Source organism: Strongylocentrotus purpuratus, unplaced genomic scaffold, assembly GCF_000002235.5.
Source record: "Strongylocentrotus purpuratus isolate Spur 01 unplaced genomic scaffold, Spur_5.0 spur5_scaffold_2, whole genome shotgun sequence".
NCBI lineage: Eukaryota > Metazoa > Echinodermata > Echinoidea > Camarodonta > Strongylocentrotidae > Strongylocentrotus > Strongylocentrotus purpuratus.
Genome location: NW_022145605.1, coordinates 37,842,193 through 37,862,987, shown reverse-complemented (window position 1 = coordinate 37,862,987; position 20,795 = coordinate 37,842,193). Strand labels below are relative to the sequence as shown.

General features: G+C 37.2%; 1 protein-coding gene across 5 annotated transcripts in view; it reads right to left on the bottom strand.

The window, feature by feature from the left end:
• LOC588253 (unconventional myosin-XVIIIa) overlaps window positions 1-20,795 on the bottom strand; it is a 76,798-nt gene that overhangs the window by 11,908 nt on the left and 44,095 nt on the right. For 3 of the 5 annotated variants that reach the window (XM_030992354.1, XM_030992356.1, XM_030992358.1), the window contains 3 exons: window positions 11,078-11,202; window positions 9,970-10,167; window positions 8,544-8,561 (listed from right to left, as the gene is read on the bottom strand). In XM_030992354.1, the coding sequence (XP_030848214.1) occupies window positions 8,544-8,561; window positions 9,970-10,167; window positions 11,078-11,202 (341 nt within the window). The remainder of the gene's footprint in view (window positions 1-8,543; window positions 8,562-9,969; window positions 10,168-11,077; window positions 11,203-20,795) is intronic. The other 2 variants (XM_030992357.1, XM_030992355.1) reach the window with 1 other exon arrangement.

Sequence of the window (20,795 nt, the reverse complement as noted above, 5' to 3'; positions counted from 1 at the left end):
TTGGGGCTAATAAATTGTTCACATACTGAAAAAATTCAAAACTTGTTCAGGGTATGGATGATTTAGTTGTTATTTATACATGATACTTGATAAGTAATATGTAAAGAAAATCACACTAACTTCATATGTGGCTAGTCTAATTCATGCTTAATAATGCTGTAAAAATAAAGTACACAACCTGATTTGGAAACATCAGGCAACATCCAGGAAAGGTTAACATACTAACAGGGCTTAATTGAGTTTTAGGGATCGTCACAAGAATAAAAACATATGTGTAATCGGCAAAGCATTCACACTGAATTCATCAATCCATATCTGATTTTAAAAAACTAGTTCACTGCCATGCGTAGGGTCGGAAGGGAAACATACAAAATCACATGTGAAAAAGGATATTTTAAATGCAATTGCATCGATTAAGATCTGGTTATGCATGCTTTTTACATTGATTTCCTGTCTGGATCGGCTAATTTTTCCCAATGTTATGAAATTAAACATGCGAGGCTGCTATTGGCTGATAAAAATGCCTTCATCACACATATAGGCCAGGATATTGTTATATGAATTAGAGCTCAGAATGGATCGATCAGTGGGCGTAACTCAACAAAAAACGGAGCAAAACACTACGAAGTTTGACATAGATGGGACAGTGATTTCACCACACACACACACGGAGGACTGTATTCATTCAATCACTGCACCAACAAGCATAGGGGAATACCTGCTAGGAGTCTCTGCCTCTGTCTTGCACTGCAAGAAAATAAGCTATCTTGTCACAACCCATACAAATCTCCAAAGTATTCAGTTATTAAAATGTCAAATTCTCACTTGGTCTTTCGCCGCACTGCAGAAGACCGAACAAATTATCTTAACGCCAGAAGGGCATAAACTCGTTTCCTCTAACAGAGTGGATCTCCTTCTGGTTGTCAACATATGACATAGTCTAAAGTTATGGAAGGAGGGGGGGGGGGGGGGGGAGGCCTACCTACAGCTGGGGGAGGGGGGGGGGGAACTGTCTCATGCTGCATAATAACACATTTGTTCTATTTATCATAAAAGCTGATATTATAGGGGCGGGGGCAATCATTCAAAACGATATTATATACTTTAAATAATCATTAGCATGAAGAGTTCAATATACACACACACACATACAATACATGTAAATAAATGAAATTCCTTATTTCTGACACATATACACGTATCTTTTCATATTAAGTTACATCGATGCAAAGAATCATAAAAATATGATGAAATCATACATACGCTAATTCTACGCTTGAAATGGGTTAACTAACTTCTAAGGTTCCACTTGCGGATATCTTTTTTTGTTTTTTTTGTTTACTGGCAACTAATACAAAATGAATAAAAATAGAGAGATGAATAAACACTGAAATGCAATAAATCAAAAGCATATCGCATGCTCTAAATTCTAAATAATTTCATCTTACATATTCAATTTACAGAAAGAGTTTATGAAAATTGAATTTTGAGAGAAATAATTATTACCAGGCTACTCGGCGACATCCCTGATAAAGCGGCCAATTCGAGAGCAGGAGAGAGTCATACAGATTTCAAAATGACATAATTTACAATCAACGATTTGAAGGGGTAATTAGGACATAACTTGTTGTCTGTTTGGAGCCAGAAGGGCGTTTATTAACACTGTGTCTATAGTATATGGACTAATGCCCTTTTGGCTCCAAACAGACGATATAATGAGTTCAGAAATATTTGTGCCTCTCAAGTACATAGTGATTAGTCAGACATTTAACTCAGGAGTTACATTATGGGATTCCAAGTTATTGTCTTTAAGTACAGCCTATAACAAGGTCATTCAGGCTGCTGAAAGCCCAAAGGGTGTTAACTCTACCCGTAAAGTGACTTGTGTAAATGCCCTTCTGGCTCTCAACAGACAATTGACATGTAGATCAACTGCATAGTGAATGACACACATGGGGGCTTGTTCACATCATGATCATTTTCATAAGCTGAGAGTCAAAAGGGCATTAATGCTTATGTAAAATGATGATAGCCAATGCCTTTCTGTCTCTCAACAGGTGATTGAAGCAGTGAACATGGTTAATGGCATGACCAAATTTAATCAGCTGCATTATAAACAGTTTAATTGATAGAATTTTCAGCTGCAATGTCTGTGGGGTGATCAATTTGACGGTCAATGACATCGTCAATCTTTAATCACATCAATGATTGAAGTTAATGCCCGTCTGGATCTCAAAAGACATAACGGTCAATTACATGGCCAAATGAAATCAGCTGCATTATAAACAATTCAATTAACAGAATTTATTGACACTGTCCGTAGGACGGTCAATTGAACAGTCAATGACATAGTCAATGACTTAGTCAATTGCACAGTTAAGGGCTTGATCAATGGCTTGACCAATAGCACGGTCAGTGGCATTGCTAGCTGTGATGAGAATGGCCGATGGCTTGGTCAACGATAGCCAACTCTGGCTTACATCAACATCACTTTCATCCGATTAATGTGCATCTGGCCATGAGCATTGTTATGAAACTTGTGGCATCAAGACTTATCCTCCCAAAGATTCCAGTTACACAAATACCCGACATTTCAATTGAAAATGCATCTAGGGAAAGCAAAACAAAGAGACAGACAGAGAAAACCTCTTAGAAGAAATAATGACTGCAAACTTGAAGAAGCAGCCAGGAGCCGAACAAATACTCTCCACTTAAGATGGGGCAGAGATGAAAAGAAAATCAGTCTTAGGATGTTATCCAACAAGAGGGGGTTGAGCCAGCGAGCTTAAGGCCAATTTACGCAGATGAAAAAACACAAAAACACAACGATACAACTTACGTCAATGAAGACCATGCAAATAGGTATCTTTTTCCCAGAGATGACGAACACAGATGGTGATAGTAGAAACTCGGCTGCTTGCACAGATCTCTACTTTCTGGTGCATACATATCTTTCTATCAAGACCTGGTTTTCTGATTCTTGGTCATTTGATAGCCTTTTGGAAATCCAGAAGATTGAAAATATATACACTGTCAATCCATCAACAACATAGATTGCTTTTCTGGTCATTTTTATTTCCCTGTGCTTTCCTCCATTGAGATTAAAATCTTGAATATTTACCAGGAAGCAAAACTGACTTTATTGATTTTTTTCTTTCCACAAGAAAAATACCTTAATTTTGTTTGATTAGGCCCCTACTTTCAAGCTAATTTCTAATAACATGTTTTTGTTCACCAAGGATCCATATTACCCATATATATATAAAACCTATAATAACAATTGGATAAAAGATGGGTATCGAATCTACAAATATTGATGTCTAACTGATTTCATTACAGCCATAATCTTTTTTTATAATAAAAAAATTAATTGAATTCATTTCTACCAATGAGCACTTCTACTTTAATAGTCACAGAAACAGGTCATGGAAAGTTTGACAAAATCTAATAATTTGTTAAGCTTTGAAGGCTTGACAGAGTCTAAATTACTGTAAATCTGTGAATTCTTTTATATGTGTGCAACTTCCCATTAGAGTGTGGACATTTTCAAAAATACCCCCATTCCTGAATCTGAGGTTGGAGAAAAACAAGAAATTTATCAATCAGTACAAAATGTGAAGTTGCTCACAAGGGAAATCACAGAGCTGCCAAATCACAACTTACAAATTTCAAAACTTCCTTATCCTTGACCCGATGGGTATCGAATCTACAAATATTGAACTTTCACAAATCTCCTTCTCTAGATGCACTGCTTTTACTTAAACCAATGTGAAAACAGGGTAGACTGTCCCTTTAATACACCCACCATATTGTGTCAAATTTTCAAACTAAATATATCAAAATGATTTCACATCTACTAAAGATTAATTTCATTAAAAAAAAGAAAACTTGTCAAAAATGTAAGATGCTCATTTTTACATTTTTGTATACAGTCTATTTCCACAGGAAAGTTTGGATCGTGTTCATGTGTCTCCTGCAGGTTTAGTTGTTGCCTTAAAAAAATACAATAAGTTTCATGGATGCCATAAAAGCATTAAGTTTGGGTTCAAAGTATTGGAGTTATCATTATTCTGATTCTCAAGAGAGGATATGATTATGGACAATATTCCTTAGATGTTACAATATGCAGAAGATAACGTGGACAAGCGTCCCATGAGTCAATGAGTATTGAATAACAGATCAAATCTAACATGTCAAGTTAGCACACATCCATCAGTCCAGATATAATCAGTGGCATAACGGGGGTCCCCACATTAAGGGGGCACTGACACAATGGGAGAGGGGGGGGGGGAGCATTAATCAAGATGGATTAAATATGAAATAACAAGGACAATGATATTAAAAGTGGAAGGGGTTCTTTGATCTTCTCTTCACAATCCTTCTCCAAATCCCTTTTCCACCTTGTCTTTTCCCCTGCCATTCTGGATGGATGAGCGTAGGGGGGGGGGGGACATGCCCCTAGGTCCCCTTAGAGCATTAGGACAACACAACTGATGTATATGATGTAGGTCTCTTTGGGTTACGCTGACCACTCCATAATCTAGAAATCCATCTGGAATCTAGAAATGCATCAAAAAAGAAGAAAAGCAGGTCGGAGTCTGCTTACAGGGCAGGTGGAACGGGGTAAACCAGTCTCCCAAGTGTTTTGCTTTTTGCTCCACAGGCTCCTAACATCACACCCCATGGTCATTTGATCTATGGCCACAAAAAACACCATCATTAAGTTGCAGTCCCAGGCTATTGCTCTTGTGTAGGGTAAATATTATCATCCCGTCTGCCACTAGACAACTTTTGCGCCAAATTGGCCCAGAAAAACGGTAACCTTTAATAACCCCGTTTCATCTCCCTGGTTTCTCTTCATTTTCCCAGCATCCTTAATTCTATTATGGTGTAATTGAGCATTATGGGGCAGAAGTGGGGGACCTCTTCAAACTTTCTTTCCACAGAAATGACAACTTTTCAACTGCTCAGAGCCAGAATGGCTTTAACTCATATTGGTCCGGGGTCAACGCCCTTCAGGCTCTCAACGAACCATCTGGATAGGGCAGGGGGATCCTCTTCAAAACTTTACTTCTACAAAGACAAGACACACTTTCATCTGCTCTAATCTAGAAAGGCATTAACTCATATGAATTAAAAACAAGGTTAAAACCCTACTGGCTCTCTACAAATCCTTTGATCGGGGCAGAAGGGAGGGGGGGGGGGGTCCTATTCAAACCCAACTTCTACAGAAAAGGGACAAAAATTTCACCTGCTGAGAGCCAGAAGGGTATTAACTCATATCACATTACAGAAGGTTATAGACCTTCTGGCTCTGAACATAGAATTTGGGCTCTGATTCTCTGATAATGCTGAAGAGAAGTTTGTAATGCTTACTAGGCCTTTACAGGGCTAGAAGGGCACTATCAAACATGATATAAACCTGGATTAATGCCTTCCTGGCTCTAAAACAATTTAAGTTCCACTACTCTGTTCTCACATCCAAAAAGGCCTTAAATTCATATAAAATTCACAATCACAATTCATAAGGCTGCGAATGCCCTTTCGGATGCTGGCTTCAGATTAAACGCACTAATTGTGGGGGATGCGCACGAACAAATACTCAACAGTGATGAGACAGCTGCTTGAGTGTTAATCCCTAGAGCTATTTGGAGGGGTTTTAATCTTTATAATTATCACTAGGCAGAAGAGTATTGATTCAGCTATCTTATTGCAGATTTGAGGAAAAGAGGGGAATTAACTTTAAGATTCTTGGCTCATGATGCACATCACTTGTTCCATTACCCAAAACTTTGAAAAGGAGAGAACTTTACTGCTTTAGAAAGCTAAAAGAAAGTAAGAACTAATACTCTGAATTTGGGATTGTACATTTCTACATGACCAGATAGTTTTCTCTTTGCATGGACAAATTATGTCTTTTTTCATTAAGAATAACAAAGTCAGTTATCCTTTGTTCACCTTCTCCCCTTTTCAGCATCACTTCTAAAATTTGTGAGATCTCTGTATGATATTTTTATAACCATGGTAATGACTCAAAGGGACTTGTTTGAATACTTATTTCTGGATTGAATTTGTAATAGGTCAAAGAGATAAACTGGGGCAGTGCTTTGTAAACTAAGAAATTTCAAAAGGGGTTTTTAAAAGAAGAATTTTGAATGTAATTCTAGCTAAACAGGGAGCAAACATACATTTCAGAATAATGAAAGTTATTGAAAACCACAGCTTTATGCATCTGGAAAGTCTAAATAAGATACACTTGCAATCATTGAAGTAACAAGAGAAACCTACGTCTCCCTTAAGTGCCTTATAAATAAATAAAATATGCCCTGTTGGAAAAGGCAATATGCAAAAGGCTGTTGCAATGGGACCATTTGCACTATTATTCATTTTTGAGGAGAGCCAAGAGAAATCTCCAAATTTGACAAAGATTTCCACAATTTCCAATGTGACGCACTGATTTTTCTTGTCTGATTTTGCCGATTGCAGAGAACTCTACCTACAGCTCTGTCATATACATGTACCTGCCAGGCCATCTTCAACCTTCTCAGTGAGTCAGTATCCACAAGGTCAAAGGTCTAAGGTCATAAGTCACAACACTAGTGACTCATCCTTATGTTGCTTCAACAAATAATGATTCTGAACACTCCGCTGCATGAAAGCTACCCGTCAAAAGACACCAAACAGCAGTCATGTGGCGTAAGGAGGATGTATCGCCCAGCCCTTGTTATGTTTGACAAAGACGTTTTCTTTCTGCGGCCCACTTGGAGACACTTAGCGTCGGTTTAGCCATTGACTGCGGTGTACTTGAGAAGCATTAGCACCCTAAGACAGTGATTCCCAAGATAGTCATTGCCTTATTAGTGAGCAAACAGAGACGGCCATCGCCCGTCATCTGGTTATAAATGGAGTGACGATCAGCCGTTCCGTCTCTTTCCATGTGACACATTGATGCCAGCTATTTACTTTGAGGTAACTCATGTTGGAAAGTGTCAATATTTGCATTTTCTGGAAACAGACAAGATTAATTACGGCTCTCTTCATATCATGGATTTGAGGGGCAGTCTATGAGAAAGCAAGTACAGTCAAACCTGCTTTAGTGACCACCTGTCTAAAAAGACCACATTTTTTGTTTCCCTTGAAAATGGTTTCTCATTGAAACACGTACTAAAGGAACCTGTTTACAAAGACCACCTTTCTACAAAAACCACTTTTTGTGTTTTCCTTTGGCCGTCGCTATAGACAGGTTTGACTGTATATTGAGATTCAAGTCATTAACTTGTGCGTATATATATATATATGAGGATACATTGGTTTATAATGCTTATTCCATGGTATAATAACATATCTTTTTCATTTTTTTGAAAGCACCAGCCTACTTCAAGTTATAATACAACACTGCCCAACAAGGCCTTTGAGAAGTGCCACCTACATCCAATGGCACAATCACTTTAAGTACTATAATAACTCACTTACACAGTCTATACTCATCAGTTATTATATACCTCACTTAAGAAATCCAGCCATCTGATTGGTCGAATTGCATTCATAAACTTCAACTGTTCCTGTAAAATTCTCGGTAACCATGCATAAAACATTTCAATATTTTTAATAACCATGGTTATTAAAAACAGTTGGTCAGCCTCCATGGTTACCCCATAGGTTTACATGTTAAAAAATGGTTTGAGCGATGGAGGATGCCGTATGTGTGCGAAGGATTGGTCGGTAATTTCAATACAATTGAATCTCGATCGATCTTACCGACAATTTTATCTTGCATTGTTGACATGAAGACGAAAATAAACTTCCAAAAACAAAAAAACAACATCTGCCGATAGATCTTGATCTAAGTTCGTGCCAATATGCATTGCAAAAGTAAAAGAAGAGTCCGTATATGGAGCTTTTGCGAAGCATTCATCACACGCGAAGCCGGTTTCAATCCATTTTAATGTATATATTGGAGAAAACTGCCAAGCATGTTAACGGCGGGCCATAGCCGAGTGGTCTAAGCGTTGGTTTTCGGTACACCTCTTGTTATACGCAAGGGTTCGAATCCCGTCTTCGACAAACTGATAAATATTTTTAATTTTTCATTTTTTAGTCTTTTTTTTTTGGCATATAAAAGTATTAATGACTGCTTTAATATTCGAGAAATAGTTGTTTTCATACGCTCTCGGGAAGGTTACAATTGGGCTATTCTAACCTTCCCTTGAGCGTAATAAAACAACTATTTCTCTCAAAGCAGTCATTAATACTATAATATTACATTACACCCTGTAACAGAAAATGAGTTATGAATTTACATTGTTGTAACCATTCTGTAATAGCCCATGCAAATTCATAATGTACTGGCAAAGCTACTGAATATTACTACCACCTTTCTGATACAAAACTGACATCTATACTAGGCCACAAATAATATCCATGCAAGCACTGTCCATGAGGAAAAAAAAAGTTGAATTATCTCTACAGTCCCAAAGCATCAAACTAAAGTTGTACTTCTATGCGTTCTGATGACTACCGGTATGCAAGATGACAACACTTACCCGTTTTTCAGTAAAGGACTGCACATAACACAGGGACACAACAAGAAGTACAATAGAATGGTCATTTAGCAATATCTACAACAATAAATCACTAGCACTGCATTTTTTGATTGAGATATTTTTCCACCTTTAGAGAAAATTCACAAACAATTACATGTAGCTCACAACGAATATTGATTTTTCATAAATACATATACTGTACTGACAGCCACACACTTATCCTTTTCTATAAATTTATGCTTTTAGTAGGACTTTGAAAGATGGATGTGCACAATGCAGAACAGTAGGTATACAGAGTTGTATTTTATTTAAAAGCATGTCTTAGGAGTTAGAATGTATTAATAGAAAAAGGTTGAAATTTCTACAGATTGTAAAAATGCTTCAAGCACATTTTTGATACAATTTTGCCATTTGCCTAATATGTCTTGGAAAGCAATGTTTATCCAATTCTCATGAAAGATTTAGGAAAAATGCTGCAAAAGAGAGAAGCACATCAATATTCTATTGAGGGAGAAATTTATACAAACATGAATAAAGATGAGAAAGTGTATTATCACAGGTAATTCTGTATGTATTTTTAACCTCAATTTTAGTCCGAAGAATATAAGCCCAGCAAAAAGTCAATTATACAAATAGGATTTGACTGAAGAGAAATGTTTTGAATGGTGGCCTTAATGGGAAATTGTTGACTGAGTTTGAGGTGAATGAGGGATTCATATAAAGCTATTGGAAGAGAGAAAAGGTGAAGTTGAGAGGGAAAGAGAGAGGGTGAGAAATAGAGAGTATTAGAGAAAGAGAAAGCGAAAGATTAGAAGAGAGAAAGAGACAAAGAGAGGGGAAGGATGAAAACAGTGTCAATAGAAAAGGTACGATTCCTCAGTGACACCTTTGCGTATTTAACGTTTATTCCTATTTCTTGATATCACAAACTGAATTCTTGATATCAAGAAATGATTTTCTGTTGTGAAGCAATGGTAATTCTTGATATCAAGAATTTAATTTCTTGATATCAAGATATTTATGGCAAGCCGTTTTAACATTTAATCATTTCTTGATATCAAGAAATAGAAATAAATGTTAAAACGGCTTGCCATAAATACGCAATACCCAAACCAAATACGCAAAGGTGTGACTGAGGAATAAGAGCACGACATCTAGACAAAGCAGTGAAAGAAAGAGAGACAAAGCAGTGAAAGAAAGAGAGACAAAGATTGGTGAGATGTCAAAAAGGGAATAGGAAGGGAAGAATAAAGGAAGAAAGACAAGTAGCAACCCATTTAACATTAATTCTAAAAAAACGTTTACAGCTAAAAAGAAAAAGTTTTCAAAACAAGCTTTCAGACATAATAACAAAGGACAGCCTTGGTAACACCTCTAAATTGAGGACCCAACATGTGCCTTCCAACCGCATCCCCAAAGCACTTACCGTGACCTGCGCCTGACATCATCGGACTTCTCCGACGTGGAGGAGTAGACCCTGGTCCTCCTGGTGGTGTACTGTGAGGAGTCCACACTGCTGAGACTACTCAGGCGACTGCTACGGTTAGAGGAGTACTGGGAGTACCTGGGCACGTACCCATCCCCGTCACTATCACTGTCGTCGCTATCGCTACCAGGTGTGCCGCTAGGAGGAGACAAGAAGGGATGGATCAGAATAATACAGCAGCATAACCTACCGTCCTGAGGGGTGTTTTACAAAGACTAAGATCGACTTTAAGTTGGACTTAAATATGGCAGGCGATTCATGCCACTGGTTGCTCTCACCATTGGTCTCTCAATTATGATCTTTAGATCATATTTTTTCCTTCAATAATGAATTATCAAAAAATGTAAATTTGGTAGATTTGTGACCATGATTTGTACGTCCCTTGAGAGACCAATTCCAGTAAATGGTGGGAGAAAATTGTGGCATTAATGGCCTGCAATAGTCAAGTCCAACTTAAGGTCGATCTTAGTCTTTGTGAAACACCCCCCAGAACATATAATTTATTATAACATGAAGGTTGTGAACAGTTCATGTGCCACGTGTAAATCATGAACTCGCATGAAGTATAGCTTTCCTATCCCATCAAAGGACGATATGTTTTAGATTAAAAAGCATCTTTTCTCACAGATGGAGCCATCTCTTTCTCTGTACCATCAGCACAAGTTAATCAGGAAGAAGAGTCTCCAGCTAGAAACAGTAATTACTTGACAAATTTTTACCTCTTTGAAAATAATTACAATTATTGTTTCAGTATGACAATGTTGAGGGTAACAGACTGAAATGATCAATTCATATTGGTGTGATCTTCACATTCAAGTTGAAAATGTAAAAATGTTTGAGCAAAAATCAGCTTCAATATGTACAGGCAGCAATGCAATTTCTAGTCATCAATTCCCTTTGACAAAAATAGTACACATCGATGCCACAAGAACTTGTACGTTGTCTTTGAAACTGTCCAAACATTCCCACCAGGGTTATGAGAAACACATCCAATCGTTAGTTCAATGAACATTCTGTTGTCTGAACAAAACATAGTTCACATGCTTACCTATCACTATCACTGCCTATCCCATCCTCTACGGCCCTCTGAAGATCTGCTATCCTCTTGAAGGCCAGTTTGAGATCAGACTGGACCTGATCATGGCTCGATTGTACACTCTCCACTTCAAGCTCCTACGCAACAAAGAAACAAAAGAAAGTATGGTACATTTAAAGAAAGAGAAATGATCACCAGTCAATATGCAACATCTGCTACAATGAGTGGCAATGTCAGTCAATTGATATCTACTAAGAGTCAGAATGCGGATAGTTCTTGTACTTTACACAAGGTCAATGACCTTCTGTAATAATTCTTCACATACTGATAGACAGGTACCTGTAGTAGTACAGTTTGAATATATTTCACATCAATTAAAAAAAAAACTATGATGGTATGAGTTTAATTCTTAATTCCTATGAATCCAGAAGAACTTCTGTGAGATCTGTCCCATGATAATTTTTAGATATTTAGCAGCAAAAGATTGAAAAATTGTAGGGGTGGAAATCGCTTATCTTGGAAGATGGAACCTTTGTGAATCATAACCACTGTAGCAAAACTTGCCAAAGTTTCTGGGTTAGCAAGTAAGTATGAGATGTGAAGGAGAAAGTTGCAGGTACGTACAAGATAATCACAAGAAAACTATATATATATATATATATATATATATATATATATATATATATATATATGTTCTACGAGAATGTTGACAGAAATGACTCTCCTTGAACCAAGAGGGTAGGTAGCCTATGAGTTTGATGTCCTTGGGCTTGGGAAACCAAGCTGTACCCAGAGGCGTCTTGTCACTCAAACCAGCAGAGAACGAAAGCAAGAGATATGACCGTATGACATGCATACATGAGCAGAATTTCCCCTGAGCATGGTGTATGCCAGTCTTCATTATCCGCAATGAATGCTCAAACATCAATCAAGTACCAAGGACGTCTCCAGAATGAGGTTGACGAGATGAACCGTAAGAACAGTTTCTCTCAAGAGTCTTCAAATGTTATACATTGATGCATATACAATGGATGTTATTACCAAGGAAAGTGAGAGAACTGTGGCAGCTGAAGGGCACATGAGAAAGAGATTCAAACTGTGATGCTATTTATGTGCACTGAAATTCATATGTATAATACTATCTCTCTTTTTCCTTAAATAGAGCAAGCCAGTCTCGTCTCGTGGTTTCAAAGACTTCCTTCAGCCTTCTTCTTCTCCTCCTTCTCCTCCTCCTCCCCCTTCCTCCTCCTTATTTATTTATTTTTCTCTTGAGGGGGGGGGGGGGGGGGGGTTATAGACTAGGGGGCTGAGACCCTAGACTTAGCGCTAGCTTAGTGCATGTGATAACAAGTTTCCTATTGGTTTTGGTCTTGAGAACGCAAATCTTGACTACGATGCTACTCTTTCAATAGTGTCATAATGTAAATGAGTAGATTATTATATCACTGTGCTTACATTGAAATATAAGAGAAAGTTAAACAAAATTTAATAGAAACTGGATTTATGGGGCAGTATGTAATAAAAAAAAATCTTAAGTACATACGTTGTACACACTTTTGTATTGTATACAGGCTGGCAAGATATTTTGTTGCCACCCATTTTGGTATAGAAACTCATCAAGAACGAAGAATGTAAAAGACCTTGCACTACATTTTCAAGGTCTTAACGAAACTTCTTCTAAAAAATCTGTAATCAGAGCAGTAAAAAGCAATAGCAATAAGAAGGAAAAAAATAATGGGTAGGCATATGATATTCAAGGACAGTTCTTAGAAAGGAATCTTAGAAGCCAACCAAACTAATGGACCATGTTCGCATTTCCTATTCTTTCTCCAAAAGTCAAAGTTTTTCATCAAAGTTTTAATTATGATTCTTTCTTATATCTTTTTCAAGACATCTGACTGATAAATAGGCCTTCAATACCTACAGTTCTTATTTCCTATTTTGCTCATCCTCCACAGCTTTCTAACTTGAACCAACAAAAATCTTCTGCCTGATGCAAATCAGCATATAAATGATCTACTCTCTGTTTGATGCCTGGTGCTTGGACAAGAAGACATCATATGACTGTGAGAAGATCAGCGAATAAAATATTCATTAGTACCTTCTACAAATCTATTCTCATCTACTAAGTGGAGATTTTGAGTCCTTAAATATAGAACAAAATCCAGAAAATCTTAGAATTTAGTATTTCTGATAGGCAGTTGGGTACCTGGCAAAGAAAAACCATATTTAAGCTCAAGATATTTAATACTCGTTACCAAATCTGAATTATTCCAATTCAGTATATTTCTATAAAACAATGAAGAAGAGTAAGAAAAGGAATTTGAGAAATTAGTAGGAGTAGCACCTCGGGCTGGGGTTTTCCCCTACTTGAATTCCGGGGCTTTGAATCCAGGGAGAGGATTAATTAAGGTATTAATGCCAGAATCAGCTCCATCAGAGACACTATGAATGTAGTATAGTGCCAAGGGAAATTGCATTTGATGGAAGGAGCGAGTTACCATGCGACTCGTAACCTTAAAGCGACTCGGTAACATTTCTCAGATTCTGAAACAAAATCCTGGATTTAGCTCATGCTGCAATGATAATTATAAACCTTTAAGTCAGTTGGGAACCCCGTGACTTTTACAAGCCGATCGCCTGTCTGATTATCAAGATATTCATGATTGCAAATCAAAATCAAATTTCAGTTTTTATAACACTACAGTCTATTGGGGAAAATGACTATGGTTAAACCGGTCACTCAAAGATTTTTTTTACTTTTTTGAGGCACTTTATGATCATTTTGAAGCTCCATTTTTTAAGGGCTTCAATGTTACACCATATTACAGACACTGATAACAGGTAGGGCCATACATCTCAGACTTAACATTGTTAAATGATACCTGTAAGAAGAAAAGATATGGTTTACCTACAGTACATGTGAACAGGTGAGGGGGGGGGGGTCCATTCTGACATCAATTTACTTGAATAAATTGACATTTTAAGAATGATCTGATTCAGGATAAGGAATTTGAAGAAATTCAAGATCAAAACACACATCAGTTTTTCTCCATTCCTGTACATCAATTTTTTTCTTAATTTCATGGGTTAACATTAATTCAATTCCAATGCAAGGATTTGTCAGAAATAAAGAATAAAGAACAAACAAACCTTCTATCACCTAAATGCGATTTTACTATTATGTTTTTCATCCCCTCCCTCCATCTAAACATTCTAATGGATTAAATTCTGGGGTTCCAATTGTTTTAGGCTTCAAAATCAGGCGCATCTTGATCATAAATATCTCTATTACAAAGCATACAAGTCACCAAAACAAAAAAATCAATCGTTCATATTCATTTCTACAAGCAAAGTGATTAACAATCAAGTAATGGGTTTTCAGGTTTGGATTTCGATGGAGGCAAATATTGATCATCTATGAAAATCTTGAGGCTGCTCAATATCCAATTAATATTTGCTGTCTGGTCTACGTAAGATTCATTGTCGATGAACGCAGGAGATAAGGGAATATTTTTTTCACCACCCGCTTCAATCCTTGACATTTTCAAGTATTCAGAGCACATGAATTGATATAAAACCACTACATCAGCGCAGAGGCGGGAAATCAAATATGTATCCATCTGCATGACATGAACATGTTATCTGCTAAGAACAAGAACAAGGATTTTTATTTTTAAGGGGGGGGGGGGGATTGGGTTAGGAGCATTTACATATTTTACAGTTTTATTCGCCTTTTGTTCTTTTGTTACATAATGCTACTTCTCTTTCACTGGGTCTGGGCTCTTAATTAAAACAAATCTTTGCTACTTGATTCTATTCATTCAAATTTGAATATCTTCCGACCAAATTTTCATGGCAAACATACATTTTTAGGCCCCAAAAGGGGTTATATGTTGAAAATTAGACGATGTTAAATTTATAGTAGCACAGGATTGACATTGGGCAGAATGTTACTCAAGTTTGGCATAGGATGCCTCCAAAAAGGCAATGAACAGGACCTAATATGTCTGAGGCCCCTTTATAGAACCTTCCATCTCCGCTTCTCCGTCCCAATCATGGATGTGTTCTTGAACTTTAGAGATCAAGGATGTACCTCTAGAAGATCATGAGGCCAGGCCCTGTAATAATAGGAATGGCCTCCTTTATGTATAGGACATTGATGGGGTGTGATGGTAAATTTCCACCTGTGAGGCAAAATCGAGGTAACTCTAGGTATGTCTTCATCAGCTTGAGATTGCCAAATAGCCCGCTATTTCTGATTTGGGAAATAAGCCTGAACTTACAAATTGCGTCGTCATCAGCTTGAGCTCGAATTAGCTCAAGATATTTTGCTCAGCGTTCACGCATAGTGCGAGTCTTCAGGCTGGTGAAGATGCACTGGGCAAATAGCCCAAGATATCTTGGGATGATTACATGTATCTTGACCAAATATCTTGCTAATTGCAACTGAGGGCTGATGAAGGCGCAAATTAGCTCGATAATTTGTCATCGGGAAAGTTAAAATAGCGGGTTATTTGGCAATCTCGAGCTGATGAGGACAGGCCTTGTTTCTAGGATAAAATAGTTTCTAGGAGAGCGTTTGTTTCTAGGATATAGTGAGATACAGGGCAATTCCACGGTAACGGAAGGACACTCAGACAAGATTTTTGAACTTCAGGTTCATACTAAAAGAAATGTTTTATTAGTATGTATTAAACTATGGGGAACAAAATGTGTTTCAGTCAAGTGGAAAGCTTCATCAACTTCACAAAGTTTGGATAAACACTAATTAACTGGAAAAACCATGTCCATTTTATGTCCTTCCGTTACCGAGATAATTAATATGCACATTCTTAAACTACTTAACTATAATGACAATTTTTCGGGGGAGAATTAAAGGCACTTATATAGGTATTATATCTGTACTGTTTCACATCTTATACTAATAAAACAGTTCTTTTAGTATGAGCCTGAAGTTCAAAAATCTTGTCTGAGTGTCCTTCCGTTACCGTGGAATTGCCCTACAGTGAAGGACAATATGAAAGAAAAGAAGTGTTGTGGTATAGTGGTTTATTCACATGACATTGAGTCTGAGGGTCGAGGGTTCTATTCCCTGAAAGGAACTAGGGTTTCTTTGGCAAGACATTTCATCTACATTTGCCACTCCCACCCTTGCATAATTGTGTAAGATGTTTGAGAACCATAAGCATATTGGAAGTATGATGACATTATCTAAGTGATTCAAATTGTTCATATTTGCTAATGATGGGAGGAGGCGCTTCTGACCATTCAAACTCCCATCAGGCCTCTGCAAGTTACAATGCCACAGTAACAGTAAGATCTATTTTAAGGATTTATTTCAATAATTATCAGTTTAATCACGGAAGAGGTTTACGGTACACCATGTGTAAAGTCCTCGAGGACTTTACACATGGTGTACCGTAAACCTCTTCCGTGATTATTCATACCACCATGCAAACCTTCAAACATCATCCAATTATCAGTTTATCAAATCTTCTCCAGGCACCTTTACCTCCCTGATAGCGATCAAAATAATCTTATATTTCAACTAATGACATTACTCCAGGGAAAGCCTGCCAGGTACATTGAGGTAAACATTCCCACTCCTTCATTTAACAAACATACAATTCCATTCTTTTTCCTTCAAAACATTCAATTCCACTAGTTGCTGGTAAGGGTAGTGGTCTTTTTTGCTCGAGGTATACCTTTATTGGACGATGGGGTCACTGCGGATTCTTACTAATGACCGACTTTGGGAGATATCCTGTAATTTGAATTGTAGCTAGCGGGCCTCTCCGACCTGCATTGCACCAAACAAATGGGTCAATTGAAAGTGGCATCCCAAATGTTTTTACTCGTCCCAGATAGAGAAAAGAAGAGTGCATGCATGGGGGCTTGCTGGAGAAACTCAAACCAATCAATTGGATCACACTCTACTTTCTCTCTTTTTGTAAGGTCTCAATACTTCTTCACTTGTTTTTCTGTTTATCTCATAATATTTGTGTGTGTGTGTCTATTTCTAGCATTGCTGAAAGCCTTAATAGTCTTAGTCTATACCCCATTCTTATCAGTACTGCCCGTTTTATATTTGTGTCACAAATTATTTCTTTGGTGTCGATTTTGCTGAATGCCTCTATAAACTAAACTTCAATTTTATCGTTCTCAATATTTTTATTCAAAATCTTAAAAATTATCCACATACCATAGTTTCACTCATCACTTTAAAAAAAAATAAAGAAAATCCTAGTTTAAATTTGCTTTAACACTTCTCCAATCTACATTTTCTCTCTCTGTGTTACAGTATTAGGAGTTAATGCCCTTCTGGCTCCAAACAGCTAATATTATTTTAAAGACGAAAGTGAACACTATACACTCAGACGCCTTCTTTGGTCGCAGAGGTGCACACCATGTCACGATTCTCCACACCGAATAAAAAAGTAGGCGATGATTTTCAATTCCCTCGTCAATTCATGCAGGCTAATTGAAAGTGAGACAAATGGATAGAAGGGCCCGGGGCAAGACTAGCTAGTTGACAAGCCGCAATGATGGGATTGCCTAGATGTACATAGGTGATGGAAAGAATAAACTATCCCTCTTCCCCCCCGCAAGCATTCAGCCTCGCCCGTCAAAGGATCATTCCCAGAGTCTGCGAACGTTTGGAGGTTTTGAGGGACATCGTTATGCCTCTTTAGGGCAGTTACACGGAGAGGAAAAACAAAATGCTCTTTATTATGTCATATAATCGAATATATTTCACCTCCGATCCTCAGCCCTGGAGCGTTTCTGAACAACATATTCCTTGTTCAGCACCATGATTCTACCAAAGTAATTAATTTCAGTTTTAAAGGAAGCATAAAGCGCTTTCTCAGAGATAGCATTTTGAGAGACACTGTATTGATTTATATTGTGAATCATGCAGTAAATGAGAATTGATAAGTATTTAATACAAGGTTGCTTGGAAGGCAATTTTGATGTGAAAGACATGGTTTGTTTGGAGTCATAAGGGCGTTAGCTCATCTACTAAAACACAGAGTTAAAGGTAAAGACCAGTAATGGTCATGCGATTGCATTGTGAAAGAAACGTTGTGGAATCGATCAGAAAAGGTTGATCATCTAGCATCTAGCATCTGCAAGGTTCTGGAATCATCAAAATGATAAGAAATTTGGCCCATTCTTCGTAAAGTTACAAGCACTATACACAGAAAGATGTATATGGGACTACCCTATCTCTCTCACACGACCATGAGAGAAATAAATTTACCAAATATATGAATTAGTAGGCGGTTTCCCGGCAAATTTTTTATCATCATGTATTAGTCAAAACATATTCTTTCACATGATTGGTAATGAGAGCTTCCATTTCATTTTTTTGAAATTGGGGCGTTACCAATACTGGTCTTTACCTTTAACACCCTTCTCATCTACTTAAACACAGAGTTAACACCCTTCTCATCTACTTAAACACAGAGTTAACACCCTTCTCATCTACTGAAAACACAGATTGAATCTGAAAACTTTAGATCATGGGAAGAAATACACCTTGTCTACCGATAGCCAGAGAATAGTGTTAACTCTTTACACACAATTTAATGCTCATCTTGCTTTAATCAGATGAAAAATAGCAAGCATATCAATTTTGTTAGGGTTTGAGTTCTAAGAAATTCAGATGATATTCTAGCTCAAATTCTTGCACCATGTCCATTAGGGGTTTGGATTCAGGCAGTATTTTGCTTCCTAATGGATATTAAAATACATTGAAGATAGTCATGTTATCAAGATAAGGTTTCATGGTGAGGGGGGGAAATTGCTAAGAATTAACATGTATCATACACATTGGAACCTTTCAAATTCTTCCTACAATACAGCTCAAAGAAGATTGACATTTTGGGCTTAATTTTCATAATTACAAATACCAACATTTGACAATGAAAGTTGAACTAAATATGTGTGTAACAAGTGTCATGCATATTCCGGGGTTGCATCGAAATAGACTGGCTCCGGGAATATCCACATATGAAAGCATTGACAAGCCAATCATGCTAAAGTGCATCTAAGATGCTCTTCATCACATCAATGTATTCCTGCTCATAGTTTGGAAAGCGTCTTCATATTGAATCAAGCATGTCAGATTGAATAACTAATCGAACCGGTACCAAATGCTTCCTAATCTACCGTGACAAACACTCAATATTTGTAGCAGAATGTGCTGAATTTCGTACATATCAAAACCTTAAGTTGGTCAGTTTGGAGCCAGAAGGGTGTTACATATTACAGTACATAAACTATGCTTTTCTGGCTCCAAACAGTTGCATTTCACAAGACAGTGAACTATTAACTCATGAAAGTGTGATGCATTTGTAATAGACTTCCTACTTTTGGTTATCATTTGTTTTGTTTGCCGCCACTACGCTGCAAATTCGTTAACAAGTGTAACGCCTGTACACAACAGTTGGGTGGTTCACTCCTTACACAGGGATTGTGTTAAGTTATGTTTAAAAAAAGGCTGTAGTGTAACTTTTTTTTACAACCCCTGTGTAAGTAGTGAACTACCCAAACTGATGTGTAAAGTTGTTACATAATAAATTTGCAGTGTATCAACTGTGCTCACAACCAGATTTCAAAAGAAGTGGTAACAGGATGTAAGAATGATTCAGCAGTGCAAAGCTCAAAAAGAAATCTTAAACAAGTAGGAAACAACAACAACAGCAACAAAACTTATAATAGCAATTGGCAACTTATCTATATAGAAAATCTGCAAGACCTCTTTAGAACAAAGCTGAGTAACTTTTCACTGCTCACAATGTAGTTGGAATACTTACGAGCCAGTAAAAAACATATCTATGATACTTTTGATATCCCATTCCCACTTTGATATAAATTGCAAAGAGTTGATGTAAAACAGTATGATACGAATATCTGAAATGCTATTGTGATAACAAAAGTCCTGAAATACATGAACCTGAATGAAATGTCTCCATCTTTCATTACGCAGGGAAAAAATAAAGAGAGCACTTTATTGCAGCTCTGCTATGCTCTGCTATGGCTTTCATCAGTTAACCCAGCAAGCATCAGTCAACTCACAATATTCCATCAAAGGTTAGGAATCTGATGAAACATATTAAATCATAAACCATGAAATACTGCAGTGCAGCCCACTCTGTTTCACCCTTTTTTTTTCTTTTTTGTTGCCTTTCAATTTCACGGTGAATTGTAATAAGGAAGTGATAAGTCAGAATTATTGCTCTGCCGATCAATCTTGCACTCCGATTGTGCTTGCTTTAAAAGTGATGGCAGTAAAGCGCAATTCAAGGATTACATTTAAACTTCAGATTGACATTGAACAATGTTCTGTTTTGTACAGAAGTACTTAGGATAGGCTATTTTGTCATGTAACCAAAATTTAATGCATACGTCTTTGGGGCGTGCCTTGATTCAGATTATTCATTCACCTGTTACAAATAATCTCCATACTCAGAATGCAAATTGCACATAGTACTACTTGTTGCTAGGTATACATGACAAATTTATGGCTTGTCCTACACAACAACACATAATATATGTAGTTTGCATGCTGACTATTGACGTACAAGTATTCTTAAAAGGTGAATGAAATAATTTGTATCGAGGCACTCCACAGATATGGATGCATTAAATTGGGTTACATTACAAAAATGGCCTGCCTGTAAAGAATTTCAATCATAGGTTTTAAATGGACAGTAATTCTGAG